This window comes from Chrysoperla carnea, chromosome 3 (genome assembly GCF_905475395.1).
Source record: "Chrysoperla carnea chromosome 3, inChrCarn1.1, whole genome shotgun sequence".
In the NCBI taxonomy this organism is placed as follows: Eukaryota; Metazoa; Arthropoda; class Insecta; order Neuroptera; family Chrysopidae; genus Chrysoperla; species Chrysoperla carnea.
This window is the reverse complement of record NC_058339.1, coordinates 30,936,545-30,958,890: the sequence shown is the minus strand read 5'-3', so window position 1 is coordinate 30,958,890 and position 22,346 is coordinate 30,936,545. Positions and strand designations below refer to the sequence as shown.

Genomic DNA, 22,346 nt, shown 5'->3' with positions numbered 1-22,346 from the left:
GTATTTTCGAATACTTACCTTTATAAATCATGTATCTTCGCCACAGATAAAAGCTTGACGTACAAAAAAAAATAATATTGTTTATTTCTTTTAAAATCTAAATGTCTCCAAGGTTATTTATAAACACCTTTAAGCGATTGATCTGCTGCGTACGATATGCAAGGGGTGTCAGGTGTACGCGTTAATAGTATATATAGGTATTAGGTGTACCTATATTCGCTCCGTGCGTGAGTTTCGTTTCCATGGTAACGATACACTACTTTAATTATAGAATTGTATGGATGCATATATAATTGTATGGATTTCATTTAAGACTTACATTGAAAATTTAATATTATTGTCTCACAAGTTTAAATAAATAATTATGATAATTTACATTTGAAAAATAATATTTGTGCAATTTGATTTCTTATTTTCACAATTTTTAATGCATTAAGTTTAATTAATTCGTGTTTTACAATAATTTTAATTTGACATTTCTATAACATTAACATGTAAAGAACTGCAAATTAGTAATAACAGCCCCCTTTAACGCCAAATTTTTTCACTGGAAGCGCTGGCATCGATTTTATTGTCCCTACCATGACTACGCACACAACGAATAGCCGTACCTTTCGACCGACCTGGAGGATGGAGGTGCAAAACAGAAATGTTTGGGTCTAGAGCGGGACAAATCAGAAACTTTTAGACTAAAAATTTCATAAATTCAACAACATTTTTGCATAAACACAGCGAGTTAAATCAATGGTAAATCTACGTCCAGGGGGATTGATATTATATCCTATAATACTAAAAAAATTAAATCGGTGTGATAAAAAATAGTACTATAAGTAAAATTACCAGTTGTGGGTACTAAAAGTCAGAATGGCAAAATTTGGGTAAATACTGCTTACCATCTTTTCAATTCATTAAACTAAATTCATTTAATCGCATAGGCTGCAGGATGGGTCAAATAAATTGACATAAAAATATTAAATTTAATAAACAATAACTATCGTATCGCAATTGGGTACTCAAAACTTAGACCTTTACACTCTGTGGCCCCATTGAGAAAATCTTTTCACTCGAAGGCATGGACGAAGAAATGAGCATACTTATACACCAAAAACATTACTCTTTTTCTGCACAGTCGGGTAAAAATAGTTTATGCAAGTAAATTAAACAACGAATATAACCTTTAAAAATAATGTTTTATTAAAATGAATTTGATATTTAATAAATTTTTCAAACAAAAATGAGTCATGTTTTTCATTTTTCATCATTTTTTTTTTTAATTTCAAAAACAAAAAAATATGTAGGTTTTTAAAAAATCACATGTGTGTTCACATTGTTGAAGATGATTGAAATTAAACGTTAAAAAATATTTTATTATTGTTTAATTATAATCACCATCAATCAATTAATAATATAATATTCAATAATTGTCATAAAACAAAATAATCAATACAAAAGTATGAAAATATTTATGTAATATTTGAATTATCCGTTTGTCGATTACTACTACTTGATGTTCCTAAAGTCATTTTACTACTGGTTGTTGGTTCTGCATCACTCAATATGCTGCTGTTGGTTTTGCTTTCTGGTTGATCCACTATATCCTTAAAAGTTAGGATAATTTTAGTCGATAATTAATTACCCTAATTTTTAAACCTAATAATATTGTTAAAATTGATGCTAGAAATTTCAGATTTGTTTTATAATGACTAATGCAGGGGCGGATTTATGCGTAGGCAAAGTAGGTCTGTGCCTACGGCGGCAAAAAAAAAATGGGGCGGCAATAATTTCGTTTCAATTATTTAAAAACGGTTTAGACAAAATATAAAATTATTATTAAAACACTTACTTGTAAATTTTTTATCTCCACATCGCACGCTGTACTTGCACCAGTTTGTAAAAATGCCATACTGCCTCCACCCTCGGACGATGTAAGTGATACCGATAATGGCGGCGAGGAATGAGGGCTAGGGCCACCAGCTCGTTCACCGCTACCAATGTCACTACTCATACTCACTGGTGATCTTAGAACTCGTCTCGATACATACTCAAATCGATCAATACGTGTATGTAGTTCTAGTAAGTTCTCCTCCATTCGCTTTATTATTGCATGCTGTGTGTTGTATTTCGCTTCTACAGCCTTTAAATTAAAAGCACAACAAAAGTTTAAGAAATTTTAATAAAGCTTTCATTTCAGAAAATTATCCTTACATTTAATTTTTCTTGATATTCTTCTTTTACTACTGTTAAAATACGTTTTTGCTCGGAACATATTTCATCATGTCGCTGCACTGCATTCTCTAAATCTGTATTTCGCACCTTTAAAGCTTCGATTTTTGCATTACGATTCATTAATTGCTGATTAAGTGCTAAAATTGAAAAGAACAAAAATTATAATCATAGCACAAATCAAATAAGTTCAAATAAGTATATTTTTGTTTTCGAAAAAAAATAAAAATTTCATTTAAAATTTACTACATCCGTTCAAATAACAATTCTAGCTTAGTCACGGAGGTCGTAATAATCAACTTTTTCCTATTATCTAGTATATTTATATAGAAAATAATGCCTACTAACCTTCAATTTCTTGAGCATATGCTTCAGTCATAAATTCAATTTCTTCATCACGACATTTTAAATTTGGTAAATCTGCAAAACGTTCTTGATATTTTAATTGTAATTCACCTAATAATATATGCTCTTTTTGTAACTGTTCAAAATCAGCGCGAACCTGTTCACCGGCAATTGCTTGTGTTATAGCAAAATGCATTTCATTACGTAAATCTAAAAGCGTAGCTTCGGTTTGTTGTCGTTCTGTATTAGCTGCAATAATTTTTTTATTTTGATCTTGAATTGCTTCCTCCATATTTTCTTTTTGATGTTTTAACATTTTATTTTCATCTTGAAGTAATGTGCATTGTTTTTGCCAATAATCAATATCTTCTTGTAATCTCTTCTCATTTGTTGACGATTCTCGTTTATTTGATTCAATTTGAGATTTAAGACTTTCTATTTCTTTTTGTAATAACGCTAATTGATCACGCTGAAAAAAATTATTTAAAAATGTAAATTTTATTCAAATAAAAGTTATAAATAATATTTTTTTATTAATCTTCCACAAGAAACAAACAATAAGGAAGTTACACCTTATTATTCTTTTAATTTTAAGTTTTATAAATACTATCGATCAACTACCATACTCGTTAAGTTTTTGGCGTTTATAATAATATACCTTTACCCTTAATGTATAAGATTTTAATACATAAAAAAATAATAGTTTACAAAAACATGATTGATTAAAACAAAAAATCATTTTATCGAATAAAAAAGCGTAGGGTGCTAAATTTCAATTTTTGTAAATATTTTATTGATAGATATTATAAAAATAAAGTCATTATAAAAAATTTTAAAAGCATCCCACTCTTTTTACGAAAAAATTATTTTTTCTTAATCACTGTTTTTTGTCTTGGAATTTTTTATAGAAATTATTTATTAATTTCTAATGTAATAAAAAAAATCAAATTACCAATGCATTATTGTACTCTTCAAATGCCCGATTACTTTTTGCTTTACCCATTAACCGTCTATTACGCTCGGAATGGACGTCTCGACGATGACGTTCAAATTGTACTTGTAAATACACTAATTCAAGTTGTTCTCTAAGTGATTTAATTTCTGATTCATAGTTTTTTATTCGCCGAGAATCTTTTTCCCCGATTTGTTTAGATGTTTCTATATATTTATCTAGCATATCATATGGCGAAAATCGTACAACTGTATTTTGTTGTTGTTGTTGATGTGATGCTGAAGGGGCTGGACTGGGCCCCGCAGATGTCTGTGTATATTCAGTATTTGTTGTTTCTACTGATGGGAATAAATCTAGAAATAAATATTCATATGGTTGAGGCCATGTTTCAATTGTTTGAATACCAATTGTGTTAAATTGTTTAGCCAGTTGTTGTTCTTGTACATTTCCATTCAAAGCTGGCGGTGAAAGCAGAGAAGATACTTTATTGTTATTTTCTGAGACTAGTATAGTATTTGAAGATTCAATTTCATCACTTTCATTTAGTACTTTACTCAATGGCTCTGATGGCAACACTGTAAAACTTTTCTTCATTTCAGGACATGAATTTGCCCGCCTTACTTTTATATTTTCATGTATGTGTATTCGATCGTTAGGACTGCTGCCCGTTGAATAATCTTAAACAATAAAATATAAATTAATTATTGGTTTGTCTTTCAATTTATATGGGACAGGTATTCAGGAAATTTCTAATAAATGATAAAAACTTAATTTAGTCTTTAAACTCTCTAAACATTTTTCATGATTCTTTTGCCTTTAATTGTTTGTAGCAAATCCGAGGACCGATTTTGGCCATTATCAAGTTTAAAACTATTTTTAACTCCAATCACGAGTGTAAATTAACCTAAACACAGAGATAAATATACTGAAAAATTAAAAAATATAATTCTAACCTATTGATGATGTATCTGCCACACACTGACTATAAAACCTTAACCTATTTACACGTTTCACAAGATGTATCATTGATTGTGAATTGGGCATATGAAGGCCACCCATTGTACACGGTGATCCTAACTGTTGTTCACATTCTTCGAAATCCTCGTTATGCGGTTCATTATGAAAATCTTGTAATACACTATCGCAATTCGGATGTTGATTTGTATGATGTAATGTTAATGATTCCATTAACGTTGTATCATTATTATGATTACGATACTGTTCGCCTTGTTTAACAATTTCAACAACTTCTTGGTCTTCTTGGCTAATATCTTGTGTTACCGGTGATTCAAAACGGAATCCATTCTTTTCGGGTTTTGGTTTTGCTACATGCCAATCTTTTGCACCCGGTACTGGTGCTGTTGTTTCAATTGGTACAGGACTATTTGGTACACTTGAATCATATGATATGACACGTAATGGACTTGTTGGATGATTTAATGGTGTTTTTGAACGTAAATTTGAATTCGGTCTATGGTCTGGAAATGATTCGTTCACCTACGAAAAGTATTCAATTTCTTTACCAATTATTTACTAAAATTAAAATTAAGTTTATTTTTTTAAGAATTAATTAATAATATTGTTAGTTAAGTGTTTTCTAAACTTCTACTTGAGTGCAAAAAAGACATTAAATTATAGTAGAGAGAAAGTTTAATCATTCGAAATATATTAGAAGAAACGCTTTATACTCATAAATAAATTAATAACGAAACTATAATAAGTCCACATTTTATAAATAATCGAAATCACATGACCGCTAAAATTAAAATATATTTTTCCTTTACATGCAGGATATATAGTTATTTAAAATATCAATAGAAATGACGCCCACCGACGGAGTAACACATTATGGATTTCTTCACTGTTCGAAAAACGTATTTACAATTCTAAACATGTCGCAGACTTTAGAGAGGCTGTATAAGATGAAAAATTGTTAATGAATACATTAAAACGAAAAATTATTGACGAAATTTAATTTAAATTCGCCGTTCATTTTAAATAGAAAGCATCAAAAGCATTAAGCATAAATTTCTAAAAAATGTACCCCATCCCATCCACCAATTAAAGTTAAAGATAATGGGAGACAAATGAAATGAACTTTTTTAACAATTCCAGAATCTACGAAAAATGAAGATGATGGACCTACCACACTCCTATCATACATAAGACGTGATAGACGACATGAATCGAATTTGTTATGATCGATGATACTGCTTACAATTATATCTTTACGCGGTTGTTCAAATGCTGAATGTGATGAATCGGTAGGGAATTTAAATGCGGATGATGTCTCTTTTTTCATTGGTGATGATGGTTGTGATTGACTTAAACTTAATCCAATATCACCCCATTTTGTTGGATTAAAATTTGTTAATGCACGCACAACAGATGAATTTGGTGGTACCGGTTTTGTCGATAATAATCTTAAATCCTATTAATTAAATTTATTTTAATCAGTAAGCTTCGATTTCTTATTTAAAAACCCAATAACGAACCTTAATAGGTGTTGTTTCTGGAGTTGCCTCAACAGCAGCCTCTGGTGGTGATGTGCCTTCTTGATGCGCGTATGTTGTATGAGATATAATTGCTTGCGGTGTAGAACTCTATAAAATAAATATAATAAAACTATAGTAAGAATGAAGGATATTTCAGAAATTATCAAGTCAATAATGAAATGAGTACGATTATTGTATTTTTTGAGTCAAAATTATTTTATATACTGAGTTTTATTTAAATAAGAAATGTAAAAAAATTACAAACAACTTGTTTCGGAGTTTAATAAAAGTCGGTACATGAAGTAATTTCGACCTAAAATGTACAAAAATCGGGTAAATTTGACGGTTGGTAGAGGTTTTTCTATGATATCGCTCGAAATCCTACATGAAACTCAATATTTTGGAGATGATTTCGGTAGTATGTCGAAGTTAAAAAATTTCGATTTGATTTCCAATGTTACTCATCTAGTAATGGAGTTGGTTGAATATTGATATTTCTACATTTTTAAGGTTCTTCAAGTCGGTCGAATACTTTTCGGTATTAAAAAATTTGAAACTTTTAATCTCTAAACTTAAATTAGTATAAAATCAAATAGCTTACATTTCCAATAGGTGTATGCGATATAGACGTTGTAACACTAATATCAGAAGCTGGCGGTGATGTTGAATATTGAAAATAAACACTTGGACTAAATGTTGTACTATCTAATTCATTTGCCAAACTTAAATACGATGATGGATGGTAACTGGATGTTTGTATCGGAAAATGTATTGAATCGAAATACGATGATGATGTATTCGAGTGTTCAGTACCAGGTCGTGATGATCGAAACGATGACGTTAAACCAGAAAATGCATCTTCACGTAATCGTTCTGATGGATCTAATGTTAATTTGGCACACTCTACGATCACATCATGATGACCCATTTCTTTCCATCTATGAGATTAAAATTTATAAGTTCATTAAAATTAAGCCATCAATTCACTAAAATAGTCATTTAAAAGAAAAATCAAATAGGATTTTTTTTCTTTATCAATTGAATAGCAACTTCAATTCTCTCAATCCATTAGCAATACACTTTTAGGGTACTCAAGGACAAATATAATCGAAATTTGAGATTTTATTACTCCTCAGATTTTATTGCTTTATATAGAATTTATTCCTGACGGTATATATAATAAAAAACCAGCAATTGTAGATAGTTTTTTCGATTTTTCTCAAAAGGAAATAAAACGATTTCAATTCAAGATGTTCATTCAATAAATTTTTTAAGTTTTGCTGATTTTTTTTTCATGAATTATTCAAGATTAAATTAATTTAGCTTTACAATTTCAACGCTTACACTTTTTTCAATCTTTCTAAAAAACAAATAAATGTATTTTTTCGAGTTGAAAAAATAGTATCTTTCTCAAAAGTTTTCGTCTATTTGATCCATTTTCTATCCGATATTCCATTCATGCATTGAACCAAATATAACATGCAAAGCAATTTTATAGTTATTTTAAGTACTTGTTATCATAACAGTTGATCAGTTCCCAATTGGGAAATATTCAATTTTGATATTTTATGCATTATATATTTACAAAATAAAATGTTACCGATTTGTAGTAATTTCATTGTCTTTGGAGGCTGTTACCAGTAAAGGATGCATTTTCACTGTCTCCAGCATTGGCTAAAATCAAAAATTTTTCTAAATAATATATATAGAAAAATTATTGATAAAGATTACAACCTTTATTGTATGGCTAAATACAGCCAAATGATCACGTGGTCCATACACTTGACGTAAATATGATAAAAAATTACACGGATACATTCCATATAGTCTAAGGAACAAGGCATACATCCCGACTTGCAAATGTACAAGACATTCTTCAGAAAATTTACCTGAATTGTTTCGATTCCAAGCGGCCAAACGACTACAAATAAAAAGAAATACAATTAAATTTTTGGAATATATTTTTATTTTTAATAAAAACTTACCTAAATATTTCAAAAATATCATTTAAATACGGTCCAATATTTGCTGGTATCATCGGGAGTAGAATAATAAGAATTAACAAAGCACTCATCAGTGGTAATATTTCCGTTTCAGTCTGTTAAAGAAAAATCATTATGTATAAATGTAAATTAAAAATTTACAAGTTTACGACCGTGAACCTATAATGAACTAAAAATAATATTACTTATTATTTATCTGCCTTTTAAAGGATTGACAAACGTAAGTTTGTTAAGATAGTCAATAGGAAATATTCATGTATTTTTTTTATATTTTTAATTCATTGTTTACACCGTTATAACAAAGTAAAAAATATAAATACTGCTTAAAAATGCTGTATTTAAGAGTAAAAAAATATTTAAAATACATTATAATTTTGAGATATTTAAACGCAGTTTTTTGGCGCTCTCTGTTGATGACGTATAAGTACGTGATCTGTCAATTGGTGACAGTTCAATGCATAATTTACACTTTAAAAAAATGAATTTACAACACAGAATTTACACTCGTTATTATTAAGTTTTCTAATAAAAAGCCGTAGAATAGTATAATTTAATGAAATAGCATATAAAATGTAAGTTATTAATATCATACAGTATGTCAACAAATTTGACAAACCCGTACTTTGATGTTACGTCCGTGTAAAAATTTGAAATTCCGTTTTAGAAATTGTTAAATGCCCTCACTGAATTTGTACTTTTATTAATTAATTTTAAGTAATTAAAAAGATATTAATTACTAAAATAATGGTTTAGTTAAAATGTCCAGTCATTAAAGTTACGGAAGAAAAATATTTGAACCAAATTTAAATTTCATGAATATTCCCTATTGTGGTTTAAACAATGGCTTCAGTGTCGAATAAATCGAATTCTCGACGATGTTTTTGAATCTGCTACGTATGTTGAAAGTAAGTCATTGACAACACCGAACACGAAAAAATGGGGAGACGTTTGCAAAAGTGGAAAGAACTGTAAAATTGATTTTTTTTTAACAATTGTAATCTATTTTTCAATCCTTTATCGGCAATTGAAAACTTTCTGCCATTTTTTCACTTCTTATGCAAAAATATTGGTATTCGCTGAAATTACGGCTAAAATCTCAATTTTTTGTGAATACCAAACTTACTTTTATCAATTCTTCAAACGATAAATACAAAAAAAATGTTTGCTCCATTACGTACTCACGGTCTATTTTATTATACTTTACCTTAAGTAATTTTAACAAATTTTTGAGTAAAGGATGTTGAGTTATTTTATATATCCATGATGGCTGGCGACGAACTACATGGCCCAATAAAGTTAAAGCTTGAAGTTTAATTGGCTGTCTAAGACCCTCATCAATCCTTAAACATTTACAATTAAAATTTCAGATGTATTCCAAATTAAACTTTGAAAAATTAAGTAAGCTTAAAGAAAAATAATTAACTTACCGATCATATAAATGTTTAACATGAGGTTCCCTGGCAGCGCTGACAATAATTTCCACAGATCGTATAGAATTTGTTTGTACAAAATAATCGAATAATCCATGTAATAGCCAAGGTTCTTTAGCTAAACGAAAGATAAATTAAACAGTTATTTACTTAACAATACTCAACAAAAATAAACTTTTAAAAAAGTTTAACTTACATGTTACAAAATTTTCATGGAAACGTTTTTTGATTTGTTCGGCTACATTTGGTTCATTTGACTCCAAGGAATTGAATAACTCCATTGTTTCCATAAATTTCGTATTTTAAAATTATTATGTCAACCAAAAAACTGACCATACTCTCTCAATATTGCGAAAATTGGGTTCTTGTATTTATTTTCAAATATTATAATTTGTGATGCCCATTGTTACATTCGATATGTAACAACCTAGATGATTGTTTTTTTTTTTTGTGAAATCAAGAAAAAATTTTAATAAATTAATTTCAAGGCAGAATAAATAAAATTTATTATGTTCTACACAAATCGAAAGTACTTTTTTGACAACTTACTTTTCATTTGACATTTTACAACTTACAATTTTAGAATTTATTTATGGACAAATTTAATTGTTTAAAGAAATTCTTAAGTTAAACCATTGTAAAATAGTGTATTTTTTAATAAAAATTAAAACATAAATTAATGCATACGAACCTATGAAATTATTTTTTTATTTAAGGGCATATATTATGCTATCAAGATTTACTGTAGTTCACTCCGATAGTCCGATATGTAGGTTCAAATATTCTATTAATCTATCAATTATTATCTCTTTCTTTTATGTATCTATACCATGTGCTAGACAAGGCATGAACATATCATACGGAAATACAGGGGTGTATTATAACTATTACTTTCTCACTTTTTTTGTTGTATAAATAAATGAAAGAAACATATAAAAAGAATTTTATTTTTTATTTAAAAAAACTGTACAAAATAAAAATATTCTTATTTTAGAAAAATCTAATTATTCTGATTATCCGCCATGAAGAGATGAAATAAAAAATATGTTATCATTTGCTTTAATTTCATAGTCAACATCGCCCTGCAAAATTATACAAAATTTTATTGTTGAAAAATTTTTAATTATTAAACGTCACAATTACTTACTAATAATTCCCAATCAACATCATTTATAGCAACAATAATCCCTGGCCGCCTAAAAATAACGATGTACTTATTAAAACAATTTAAAAATAAAAATTGTATATGATTAATTAATAAAACTTGTAATAATTATTAAAGAATGGTAACCCATCATGAATAATAATGATACAATTGCTCTAATTTTTAGATAATTTTTGGTATCATAACTAGCGAAATAAGTATTTCGCTTCAAAGGATTATTGGAAGTGATGTTACTTATATAGACTTATTAAATATAGACCATCAACATAATATGCTGTATATTTATAATATAATTGAACAATGGAGTAACAATCAAAGATTCATCTATGCTTATTCGTTACGAATTCGGTATCTCAATTTAGATAAGTTAAACGGCACGGCCAATAAATTTTCGACAAGTAATATGCTTCTTGAATGAATGAATATAATCACGCTTGGCTATTTTATATTTATCACAAATACAATGTCATTATAATATGTAATTATAATCCAAAACTTGTTCTGTGAATTAATTCTGTGAATTAACTTTTGAAATTTTAATTCACACAACTGAAATTGAAAAACTTACACTGTATCGCCTCTTAAAAATAAATCTGGTTTCCCGGTCAATAAATTATTCTTCATCCATGTTAATAAATTTTTTATTGTCCCTAAAAATATTTTAAATAATTAATTATTTTAAATTGATCTAGAATAGTATTTGATAATATACAGAGTGTATCGTCCTTCTGTGGTGGTAACGTTATGGAATGTCTTTTAACATTGTTAAAAAGTGTTTCCGCTCCACCCCTGGAATATTAGTAAAATGATTAAATATAAATTCTTTCAACTATTTTTTACAATTAAAAATTACCCAAATTCAATTGTTATAGGCAATCCATTTTGAATTACAGATGTCATTGTGTCCCTATAATAGATATATAAATCAAATATAATTTTCTTTTGCTAAAATTATTTCAAATCTCAGTAACAAGAAAATTCAATTTGTTTTGGAGGTTACTTTTAATGTTTTAATAAATCATAGAATATTATTACCAAGAATGTGGTGTGATAACAACTATAGATAATCATTACCAAATTTTAAAATCCAACAAGAATCTTTCCATAAATCCATACACAATTTATAAATTCCATTTTAATGTTTATTGAATTTAGATTACAAATAAAAATAACATGAAAATATTTTCCAGATTAAATAATATTATACAATACAAAAGCAAAATAACTTATCATAAACTTTTATAATCCATTGCATGTCGCATGCAATAATGAATACAACGTAAATTGATTTGAAAATATTATATATATGGCCCCTACATCGCAAAAAATAAATTTCATTTAATTTATATTATTTACAATGAAGGGTTTTTTATTTTTTATAATTTTGAAAGCCTACTTCTTAATAATTTATTGTGAAGATCCACATTCTGTAAGTCAGTGTAAATATATTTGTAAATAATCATTCCCTGATGTTAAGAATTAAGTTTCTTCTCAGAAAGTCAAGGATGTGTCCTAAACTAAAGTTTAGAAGTCAATAAACTTTTTTAGTTTCTAGACATGTACTGGGAAAAAATTGGGGATTGTTTGGATGCAGAGAAACGTTTAATTGATATAAGTGAAATTAAAATTAAGAAATTAAGTCGTACTCTTATAGGAATTACCGGACAAGTACTTGTTAGAAAGACTATTGAAGAAGGTTTTACGGTATAAATAATAACATAATAAGCTAACAATTGTGGGTAATCTATTTTTTTTAAATGTAATTTTGAAGGTGGAAGTGGTAGCCACAAGAAAAGCTTTAACAGGTAGATGGGTGCCAGTGGATATACAAGATATTACGTCAAAGCGTCATAATGGTTGCGAATTAATATCAGTTGAAAAATATTATGTAGGCCCAGTTTTAAAAAGTGCTCATATTCCTCCAAAGTGTCCAATACAAGAGGTAAGTAATTAATAAAATACAGAATATGTACAAACCTTAAGGAAAATGCATTCGGCGAAAGCAAAAACACCTCCGGCAAATCGATAGCCCGGAAACTCATACAGGAACCTATACGAAATGTTCATCTAGAAAAGTTTATTTAAGTTGTTTATCTTATTTTTAAAGGTCTATCTATTGTGACTCCATTGCATGGGGTTCAATAGTATCTTCTTCTATATTAAACTAAGGAGTGAAACCTTATTTTCAGACACCCCCCGATTAGTATTACATGCAGTGTTCGAAGATCTTTAAAAATGGAATAAGTTTTTCAGAGACTTTTCTTTTCAGGCGATAGTTTTGTCATCGACTTACCGGAGTTATTTTGAATCTACCGAAAATTTCCTATCAAATTTGTTCTGGATCTAAATCAAGTTTAATTTTTTTTTAACTTTTGAAGGGTACATATACATTAGTAAATGATACGATGGCCTTCAATTTACCTAGATTTATCATTCCCACTTGTTATAAATTAGAAGTAAAATTATTTGATACCGAAGAAAATGTATTTATGTGTGGAGCTGCGGTTATTAAAATTGTTCCAACTGGAGAAGGACCATTCCCAAAATGTATTTGAAAATATTTCATAGATTGATGATAGATTGGAAGAAGTTTATAAAATAAAAATACCGTCTTTTTTCAATAAAAATATTTTATTTACATTGTACCGTATTGTTTTGTTTTTAAACATGGCGGTAATTGTTCAATAAAGGATAATGGATTTACTTCAACTGCAATAAATTCGTCTTCATTCATATGATTGAAATATACTAAATGCTAAAAAAAAAAAAAAAATTAAAATTAAATTAATAGTGTTTTTATTTTGTATTAAATTCATTTTTATCAATTTTTTATGGAATTCATAATGAAATAATTAGTCTAATTACAGGTGTTACATTTTAATACCTTAATTAAGAGAATAGGGTATTCCACTATTTTTGAAAAAGTATTTCAAAATGTTGATTTTGCTAATAAAAAGCCACTGAAAATTTATTTCGGAAAAATACACACGCTTTCTTGCCAAAAACTTAAATTAAATTTTAAACCTTTTTTAAACTGTCAAAAACGCGGGCATCCAATTTGATGACGTAATATGGGTATCACTATACGAAATAACACAAATGAATTTGACAGATATATTCATAGACATCTGATTATAATACATATAAATACTTATTATCTATGTATATATTATACCCAGCTGTCTACACTGAGCTAACTGATGGTCTATGACTCATACCGCTATGACATCACAGCAGAGCTTATTCGCGTTTTACCTCACGTGATATACAGTTTAAAAATTACGATTTTTAATTTTAATATTTTAAAAGAAAAAAGTGCTTTTATGACTCAAAATCAGAATATTTAAGTATATTTTAACATAAATTTTTATAAACTTTTTTCAAATTTTTTCAAATTTCAATATTTATTTTTGACTAACAATAGTCAGTTACGCCATATTTGGTTAAAATGGCGCCACCTAGCTCTTATATTCTACTCGATAAGCCCTGTCATTCGATAAATCTATCTTAATTAAAAGGAGTCAAAAATTTTATTGCTATATTTGTAATAGATAAGCAATATTAATAAACAATCACTGAATTAATACTTTACCTTATATTTTTTGATAATACAAAATCCATGTTCTTTGTTTGTAAAATTATGGGCCTCAGTATCACCAATCGGTGATTCTATTCGTGGAATCTTTGCTTTTAATTCTGGTAATTCCTAAAAAGATATAATATTTATATTTAATTTCATAAATTGTAACGGGCTTTTTTTTAAAGGGAATCAAATTGAAATTACATCCATAAAAATAGTATCAATCACTATGATGTTGGGTTCAATGGGAAGCTAGCTTTATGCTATTTATGTTTAAATATGATTTTAGTACTAACAGCACCATGGCTGGCGCCAATGAAATGTATCTCGAAGTCGTATCTTCCGAGTAATTAGGATCGTATGCCGGTAATATCACGGCAAATGTTGGATTCTAATTAGCTTCATGTGTGTGGTTTATCGGCAGAATCTAGCGACTTCACATATCCCCAAAAATTAATTCATAGGTGTGAGATTACACAAATAATGCAATTTTTCCACATTTTTGGAGTATTATTCTTGCGTAGATCTATTTACAAAGTACATAAAATTAGCTTTCCAATAAATTAAATACCGTGGCGATTGATATTCTTATTATTTATTTAATTTAAAGTTAATTGACTTTAAATAAACACGTTTTACATTAGTTAAAATTTATACCTTAGCCTTATTTATAACATAAATCGCTGAATCATCATACATTATTATTACATTTTTTGCTCTTGGATCATGAGTTACACCCAATATTGGTAACGAACCATTCCGACCAATCCACTTACGTGTATTTTTTGTTGTTAACAAACTCGAGAATTCTGTAAATTTTCGCATTTGAACATTGTACTCAATTATCTATAGATAAAAGAAAGAAAGTTAATTTACACCCAATTTTAATTTATACAAAACTTTTTATATTTAATTGAAATTTTTTTACTGACCTTATGATCGGCATAAACAGCTACTAATAAACAGGGTTTGTTTTGAAAAGATAAAGCTGTTGCTGGACAATGATATCTAGGTAAAACACAATAAAACTTCCATAATGCATGTTCTTTCCCTTTATTTTTATCCTCATTCCAAATTGCGATTCCTCCCTGGGTATCGGTAGCAATTAAATATTTTCCGCAAGGTGATAAAGCCAAGATATTTATTGTATCTTTTAATTCTGAAAGAAAGTATAAGTATCATCAAAGATAATAAATGAGAACTCTAGGATATTTTGCAATTGGTATTTAATTCTAATTTGGAAATTTGGAATAGGTCCCTTATCCAAGTTCATTATTTCATTATCCAGTTTTTGAATTTAAATGCTTTCCTAAGCATCTAATTCGGTAGGGTTGGATACTGTTTTAAATTGGTAGTTGAAATTCATTTTTATATAATACAAAAATTGATCTAGTAAATTGGGGCAAAGTCGAAATTTAATTCTGAAAGAAAATATTAGCCAATCATAATTATGGCTGTGAATAAGCTTTATATAATTTTTTTATCCTATTCGAAGAACATAAATTCAAATTCAGGAACTTTGAGTAAGTCAAAGCTCAGCAAAAGGGATAATTTCATATAATTATGTGCCTAGAATATTTTATCTGGATTGAAATTATGTGAACATAGAATTAATTACCTTTAGAATGTGAAATAGTTTGAAGTAAAGTAGCACGATTTAAATCGTGAGATAATCCAATTACTTGAATTACACCTTTAAAACATGCCAAAAATGCTTTTTTATTACAAGGTGAGAATATAATTCGAAAACCTGAAGAACAATCTTCTGTAATTTCATCAAGACGTTGAATTTCAATTGTGTCATTCAATGACAAATTATATACACGTAATTTATTAGTTGTACTGTAAATCAACCAAGTGCCATCATCGGAAATTGCACTACAGGCGATATTTTCATCATTTTTACTTTTTACACAGACTAATTTTTCAGGTCGTTCATTAAGTGGTAATATTCCTGTATATTTGTCATCCGTTTCTTCCGTTGTGTTCGGCGTTGCTAATTTCCAAATTTCTAAGTATGTATGATAACGTAATAAAAGTAACTTGTTTTGTTTTGATATAGAAACAATTGGACTTTGTAAAACTGGAGGATATTTTATCAAAGTCTTTGGTGGATAATAGCTCATAGCTAAATATCCGTCAACACCAGCTGAATATAATTTATTACCCGCAAGTATTAACGTTCTGACATCATGATCATGAATTTTACGTTGTATACTTTTCACCCATTTAAAATTACCAGCTTTTAATTGTACTTTTTCAAAACTAATAATAATTGGATCAACTCCTGCACAATAAATTGTTTTTTGATCGTCCGATAATATAATACTAAGCACGTCAGCTCGATGTGATACATAACTTTCATTATATGTACCCATGTTACCATCCCAAAAAGTAATTTTCCCACGTGAATCCCCGGATATGATTGTAAAATCGTCTGTAACAGCTAAACACCAGACGATTGTTTCCTGATTATTTTGAGCACGCCCTGTCACCATCTTATGTATTGCATGACCAGATTTTACGTTCCAAATACGTACTGTATCCATACTTCCTGTAACGATATGTTGATCAGTACTGTCATATTTTAGACAAAGTATTCGACCTTCTTGTTTGTCTAAAAGTTTTTCGAATGTAATTTCGCCTTCATTCATTGTAAAAATGTTTATATATCCCGCTTCTGTACCAACTGCTAAATGTGTTTTTGATTTGCTTACATCTAAACACCATGCTGCACCAGATGTAACTGGTACATTATACTTTGGACGTAATGTGTATAAATCATGTTCTGTTACTGTGCCACGAATTTCTGCGCTAAATAATCGATTTCCACACCATGCTAATGATTCAATTCCACTTTCTACACCAGTATCTCCTACCAGAGTTTTTTCTATAAATGGCGCATATGATATATTCCATATTTCGATTGTTGCATCTGCCCTAAAACAAAACATTACTTTTAGTTAGAATAACGCTCTTAACATTTAACTAACTTTTAATTCTTAAGTTTTTAACATTTTATAGTACCTGCAAACTGCGATTTTCTTACTTGTTGGTTCATAAGACATACATGATATCGACTTTGGATATAACTTGTAAAACCCGATATTATGAACTTTACAAGAAGGCATTTTATTATTTAAGTTTAAGAAATAAACAAAATATTCGAGTTAACATAACCCACAAACTACACGCACATGTTTTATTTTTGTTCGAATGTTTGACGTAAGCATGCGTATTAACAATACCGTTTCTAAAGATCGTTTAATATGTACTCCGATGAAATTCGTCTTTTTAAGTAGACTTTTTTTATTCTTTTAAACATTCGTGAAGAATTTCTGTGAAAGCTGAAATTTTCTATACTTTATGTTTATTTTTAAGTAATATACACGATGAATTTGTGTATATGTTGGTGGATTTTATGTCGGATTGAAAAATGTCATAAATGTAAAAAATTACTATTTCCTAAATTTTAACTTTGTTGGACTTAATATACTGAATTCTGAATCCTTGTTTAGATTAATAATACTCGAAAGAGTATGATTGATGCTGTGAAAAGACAGCGCCAAGAAGAAGAAGCTGGTTCATCAAAAATAAGTCCTCATATTTTTACTCGTATAACGGTTCAAAAATGTATTACGAAAAAAGTAATTTGTTCAATTCTTTGAACCGCTATATCACGAAAATGGCAATACTTATGAAAAAAGGTGTAGAGACACTTTTGGTAGAGAATAGGATTATCTATAATTTTAGTCTGAACTATTTTTGCGCGAAAAGCCTATTTTTGCAAACTTCCCCCTCAATAAAATTTTTTGCAGAAGGGGGATTGATGGGGACTTTTTACAAATCATTTATAAATTATAATAGTATTCTGAACATTCATAGCAATTTTTAGCTCTATGGGATTTTTTGTAACCTTACTTATATTTTATGGACTAATTTAATTGGATAATCAAAAAAGTAAGATTTTTCTTGAATTGTCGCGTCAAAGAGTATATTTCTTGCAGGCGGTGACGTTATTCATTACAAAACTGTATTTTCTGACTTTTTTTATTTCGAAAAGCGAACGAATAGAAAAAATTTGTTTCCCATTCGACTTCATTTTGACGTGTTTGGCGAAATCCCATTAAATAACAGCATAACAGCATTACGGAAATCAAAATAGGTAACACTTTAATAATGATTAAAGTTATTAGAGTTAACATTTTATGTTTTGGTAAGTATTAAAAAGCCAAAATAAAGTAATATTAAAATATATTATGCTAATAATGTAAAATGTTTATTCCAAATGTTATGCAATAAACATTAAAAATTTACGCAAGTCATGTACAGTGTATCACAGTTTTAATACGATTGGTGAAGAGCCTTTCAAAGGAAAATAGATAAAATAAATGATACATATTCAACTTTCAACAGTCCACCTGATTTACGATAAATTTGATTGACGTGTTGTCAACTACATAATTTCTACGATTTGAATCAAACGACAGGAATCATGACTGGTTTTAGAACAACTTTGAAATGTGTATTTGGCCCAAAATTATATAAAATTTATCGAGGATCAGCCGATCATAACAATGTAAGTTATTTAAATATTAAAATGAAATCCAGCAAAAAAATTTAATATAATCGTTTCTAAATTGTAGAAACAGTATGAAATGTCAGGCCTCGAAAAGTACGGAGATCAAATTGTGAATACAGTAGGTCAACGCCGTTAAATGAATTAAAAATGGATATTTTTTGAACTATGTACTACTTTCTATTTCCTTATTTTTAGATGAATATTATGTGGAATTTAAGCTTATATACCTCACCAATAATAATATTGTATTTATATCGACGTAACTATTTTATGCCCGATGGTTTGTATCTATTATTAAAATTTACTACAAGTATAGGTGCCGTATTTGCAATGTCATTGTATATGCGAGGATGGGGACGAGCGCATCAACCTGTGTATATGCAGTTTTTAAAAACTCTAGAGAACTATCAAAAGAAAATGACTTTCGACAATAAAAAAGCATTACAAAAATACGATTTTGAATTTCATGCTTGGCCTGTTGAGTATCGAGCTACCGCCATGAATAGGTGATGAAATTATATAAAAAATAGAATATGTCACAAAAATTAAGACATCTTGTTTGTATATCTAAAGATTCTAAACCTAAAATGACTTGAAACAAATTTTTACTTCGTTTAGCGTCTAGTTACCTGTGTTAAAAGTAGGGAATCATTTATTTTTGCTCCATAAATTGTCCGAATTTATCAAATTAAACGCTAATAAAACTTTCGTGAAAATATTTTTTCTTGTTATTAGAAGCTAGTCAAGTAAATTGAGTGATACACTCCCCTCTTCTAAAGTAGGACTTTATACTACATCCCTACTATAAATACTAGATCCGTGATATACAGGTACCTATTGTTTATTTTTTAAATTTATACGTTACTTATATTATGTATGTGTTTGTTTGTTAATCTTCCTTACATGACGTAAAAAAAACAAACGAATGCTTAATCAACATGGTATTTCAACAATAGACTCAGTAAATTGTTTGTTTTCATTTGTTTTGTTTCATTTCGAGTTTAAAATCTAAAAATGTATTTTGGGAACCCCTGTATTCATATTGTATTTAACTATGAAGTTGTTTTTTGCAGTTCTCTGTCAAATATTAATAAATTAAATTCAATGAATAAACCTGAAGCGTTTTCTAATGTTTTAACGTTACCATTAGATATAATAGCGTATTTAGCGATTCACACTTTTGGTATAAGATTGATTTATCCAGGATCTATTGGTATTATTCAATCACTTTTAGGTTCGTTTAGTATGAATTTTAATTGCATCCAAATATATTTAAAATAATTTATTAAAAATTTTAGCGGCAAACTTATTTCAAGGCCGAGCACGATTGATAGAAGCTTTTCATGGTCAACGAACAAAATTGCAAACACGCGATAAAAATGAAATCGATGCTATGTTTATTGACAATCGAAAAAAAACACCAATTGGTAATATTTTGTTTATATGTTCAGAAGGAAATGCCGGTTTTTATGAAATTGGTATTATGAGTACACCTATTGATGCTGGATATTCTGTGTTAGGCTGGAATCATCCTGGTTTTGCAGGCAGTACAGTAAGAATTTAGTTTTTATAATAAATATAATGATTGCTAAAAGTTCGAATTGTTATAGGGACGTCCATATCCAACTCAGGAACAAAATGCTATTGATGTAGTGGTTCAATATGCTATTCATGAATTAAAATTTCCAGTTGAGAATATTGTTTTGTATGGCTGGAGTATTGGTGGATATTCTACAACTTGGGCAGCTGCTGCTTATCCTAATGTTCGAGCAGTGGTAGGTTTTGGCTGTTGTTGACAAGCATAACAGACTGTGGGTTGGGAATTTCTCGGCCTTTAAAATTAAGGGAAAAAAAGTTAAAGCATGAACAATTTTCGCAATAATTCTGAAGTGGATAAAATAGGGTTAATTTATTAGCCTGGGGAATTCCTTCGCCCACAGACTTACTAGTTCTATTTGTTGTATTCAAATAAGTATTGATAACAATTATTGATATAGGTTTTGGATGCTTCTTTTGACGATATTTTACCATTAGCACTTCAACATATGCCGAAATCAATAGGACCAATTGTTCGGATAGCTATTAGAAAATTTGTTAATTTAAATAATATTCAATTTTTAAAAGAGTACCCAGGGCCTGTGTTGTTTGTTCGTCGGTCAGAAGATGAAGTTATTTGCACAGAGTATGTATTTTTTAAGCTAATATTCATATTTATTCGGCCGTTTTAGCTTATGCTCCTTAAACCATCCCATCACGAAATAATACCGTCCTAGATAATCTTTAATCCAAAAATTTTGATTTATACTTTATCTTTTAAATTTTCAGAGAAAATAATTTAGCAACAAATCGTGGTAATTTTATTGTATCGAAGTTATTGCTACATCGTTATCCGTTAATATACAATAACAAAGAACAAATATCAATTTTAACTGATTATCTAGCATTAACTGGAACTGAACAAGATTCATATGTTGCAAAGTATGGTTTAACCGATGAGGATGAATGTGAAGCTCTTATTCAATCATATATTCTACAACATTCCAAATCATATCCTATGCAAATTGGCGATGAAATGGATACAATAACAAAAAATAAATTAGCATTATATTTGGCTAGAAAATATTTGAAAGATTATAAATCCAGTCATTGTACACCATTACCGGTTGAATTTTTACAACAAATATGGGATACACCGTCATTTAGTTCATCTAGTTTCAATTCTAGCTTATCATAATTATTTATTAAATCTTTTTTAAAACTTTATTGTTAGTTTAAAAACAATAGTGATTAGCATGATTATTGTCATTTGTTTAACGTTGATTTAAAAGATCGGGAAAGTACAAAATTCAAATATCATTAATGTTTAATAATTTTTCGCAGCTGTAATAAAATGTTTATTAGAATTTTTTTTTTTGATCTTTTAAATCAATGTATTTGTTTGTATTTCATTGATAAATAATAAGGCGTAGGCATTCATTTTGTTAAATTAGCATAATACGTAACTATTTTCATTTTAATAAAAATACGGTCAAATTTGGTTAGGTGGTTTCTCATTTGTAACTGATTGAAAACGAATTTTTTTGTCGTTTTATCGCCCTCCTAAGAAACAATCGCTTTACAACTCAACTTTGAGATTTTCCACTTAACTAAACTTGGTTATATTTCAACATTGCATTGAACAAAATAATTAAGGTAATTATCATATAATTAATTGTACAATTTATTAAAAAATTTAGATGCAAAGAATGCATTTAGTCAATGAAAGTGCTTGATAGCAAAATAACGACTGCTGAAAACTGTGAAGCGTAAAAATGCTATTGCTGATAATTTCTCAGAATTTTTGCATTGACTCAACAACACACCCATTTTTCTTCGTAAGTAATCAAGTATACATCTACTATTAAATAAACATGAATGTTCGATTAATTTTCCGTTTGTAGCTTACGTTTTTTCGTTTGAATTTATAGGTTGTAAGCATTATGTTAATTTTAAACCTTATAGCACGCCCAGAGCTTATTTTCAAGTTTTATAACCTTGGAATTTTGAATATGAATATGTAGTTTTTCATTTC

At 28.5% G+C, this 22,346-nt stretch overlaps 5 protein-coding genes across 8 annotated transcripts; 2 read left to right on the top strand and 3 right to left on the bottom strand.

Moving 5' to 3' along the window:
• Nucleotides 1-1,278: 1,278 nt before the first annotated feature.
• On the bottom strand, nucleotides 1,279-10,217 carry LOC123295104 (hamartin). 3 transcript variants are annotated; one of them, XM_044876323.1, is made up of 16 exons: nucleotides 10,140-10,217; nucleotides 9,645-9,875; nucleotides 9,446-9,566; nucleotides 9,223-9,358; nucleotides 8,001-8,113; nucleotides 7,750-7,936; nucleotides 7,616-7,689; nucleotides 6,617-6,953; nucleotides 6,016-6,123; nucleotides 5,667-5,951; nucleotides 4,474-5,017; nucleotides 3,521-4,197; nucleotides 2,572-3,037; nucleotides 2,206-2,363; nucleotides 1,844-2,134; nucleotides 1,279-1,598 (listed from the first exon to the last, which is right to left on the bottom strand). In XM_044876323.1, exons 2-16 carry the CDS (start codon nucleotides 9,736-9,738, stop codon nucleotides 1,464-1,466), a joined length of 3,726 nt encoding a protein of 1,241 aa, XP_044732258.1. In that variant the 5' UTR covers nucleotides 9,739-9,875; nucleotides 10,140-10,217; the 3' UTR covers nucleotides 1,279-1,463. The 3 variants fall into 3 exon arrangements, with proteins under 3 accessions (XP_044732258.1, XP_044732259.1, XP_044732260.1); XM_044876324.1 differs by having other exon boundaries at nucleotides 5,739-5,951; XM_044876325.1 differs by lacking the exon at nucleotides 5,667-5,951.
• A 201-nt stretch (nucleotides 10,218-10,418) lies between these two features.
• Nucleotides 10,419-11,743, bottom strand: LOC123295812 (ubiquitin-related modifier 1 homolog). Of its 2 annotated transcripts, none has more exons than XM_044877272.1 (6): nucleotides 11,688-11,743; nucleotides 11,467-11,520; nucleotides 11,326-11,402; nucleotides 11,182-11,263; nucleotides 10,596-10,644; nucleotides 10,419-10,530 (listed from the first exon to the last, which is right to left on the bottom strand). In XM_044877272.1, the coding sequence occupies exons 1-6, from the start codon at nucleotides 11,717-11,719 to the stop codon at nucleotides 10,462-10,464; spliced, it is 363 nt and encodes a 120-aa protein (XP_044733207.1). In that variant the 5' UTR covers nucleotides 11,720-11,743; the 3' UTR covers nucleotides 10,419-10,461. The 2 variants fall into 2 exon arrangements, with proteins under 2 accessions (XP_044733207.1, XP_044733208.1); XM_044877273.1 differs by lacking the exon at nucleotides 11,688-11,743 and adding an exon at nucleotides 11,614-11,672.
• Nucleotides 11,744-11,999: 256 nt separating this feature from the next.
• Nucleotides 12,000-13,259, top strand: LOC123294582. Its single transcript, XM_044875659.1, has 4 exons — nucleotides 12,000-12,042; nucleotides 12,162-12,317; nucleotides 12,385-12,555; nucleotides 12,992-13,259. Exons 2-4 carry the CDS (start codon nucleotides 12,171-12,173, stop codon nucleotides 13,166-13,168), a joined length of 495 nt encoding a protein of 164 aa, XP_044731594.1. The 5' UTR covers nucleotides 12,000-12,042; nucleotides 12,162-12,170; the 3' UTR covers nucleotides 13,169-13,259.
• On the bottom strand, nucleotides 13,234-17,428 carry LOC123294581 (U3 small nucleolar RNA-associated protein 4 homolog). The gene is made up of 6 exons (XM_044875657.1): nucleotides 17,221-17,428; nucleotides 15,812-17,133; nucleotides 15,126-15,352; nucleotides 14,851-15,039; nucleotides 14,206-14,319; nucleotides 13,234-13,368 (listed from the first exon to the last, which is right to left on the bottom strand). The coding sequence occupies exons 1-6, from the start codon at nucleotides 17,322-17,324 to the stop codon at nucleotides 13,249-13,251; spliced, it is 2,076 nt and encodes a 691-aa protein (XP_044731592.1). The 5' UTR covers nucleotides 17,325-17,428; the 3' UTR covers nucleotides 13,234-13,248.
• Nucleotides 17,429-18,545: 1,117 nt separating this feature from the next.
• LOC123295110 (phosphatidylserine lipase ABHD16A) lies at nucleotides 18,546-21,653 on the top strand. The gene is made up of 8 exons (XM_044876333.1): nucleotides 18,546-18,772; nucleotides 18,840-18,893; nucleotides 18,971-19,281; nucleotides 19,849-20,009; nucleotides 20,074-20,327; nucleotides 20,386-20,550; nucleotides 20,773-20,957; nucleotides 21,101-21,653. Exons 1-8 carry the CDS (start codon nucleotides 18,689-18,691, stop codon nucleotides 21,507-21,509), a joined length of 1,623 nt encoding a protein of 540 aa, XP_044732268.1. The 5' UTR covers nucleotides 18,546-18,688; the 3' UTR covers nucleotides 21,510-21,653.
• Nucleotides 21,654-22,346: the final 693 nt, after the last annotated feature.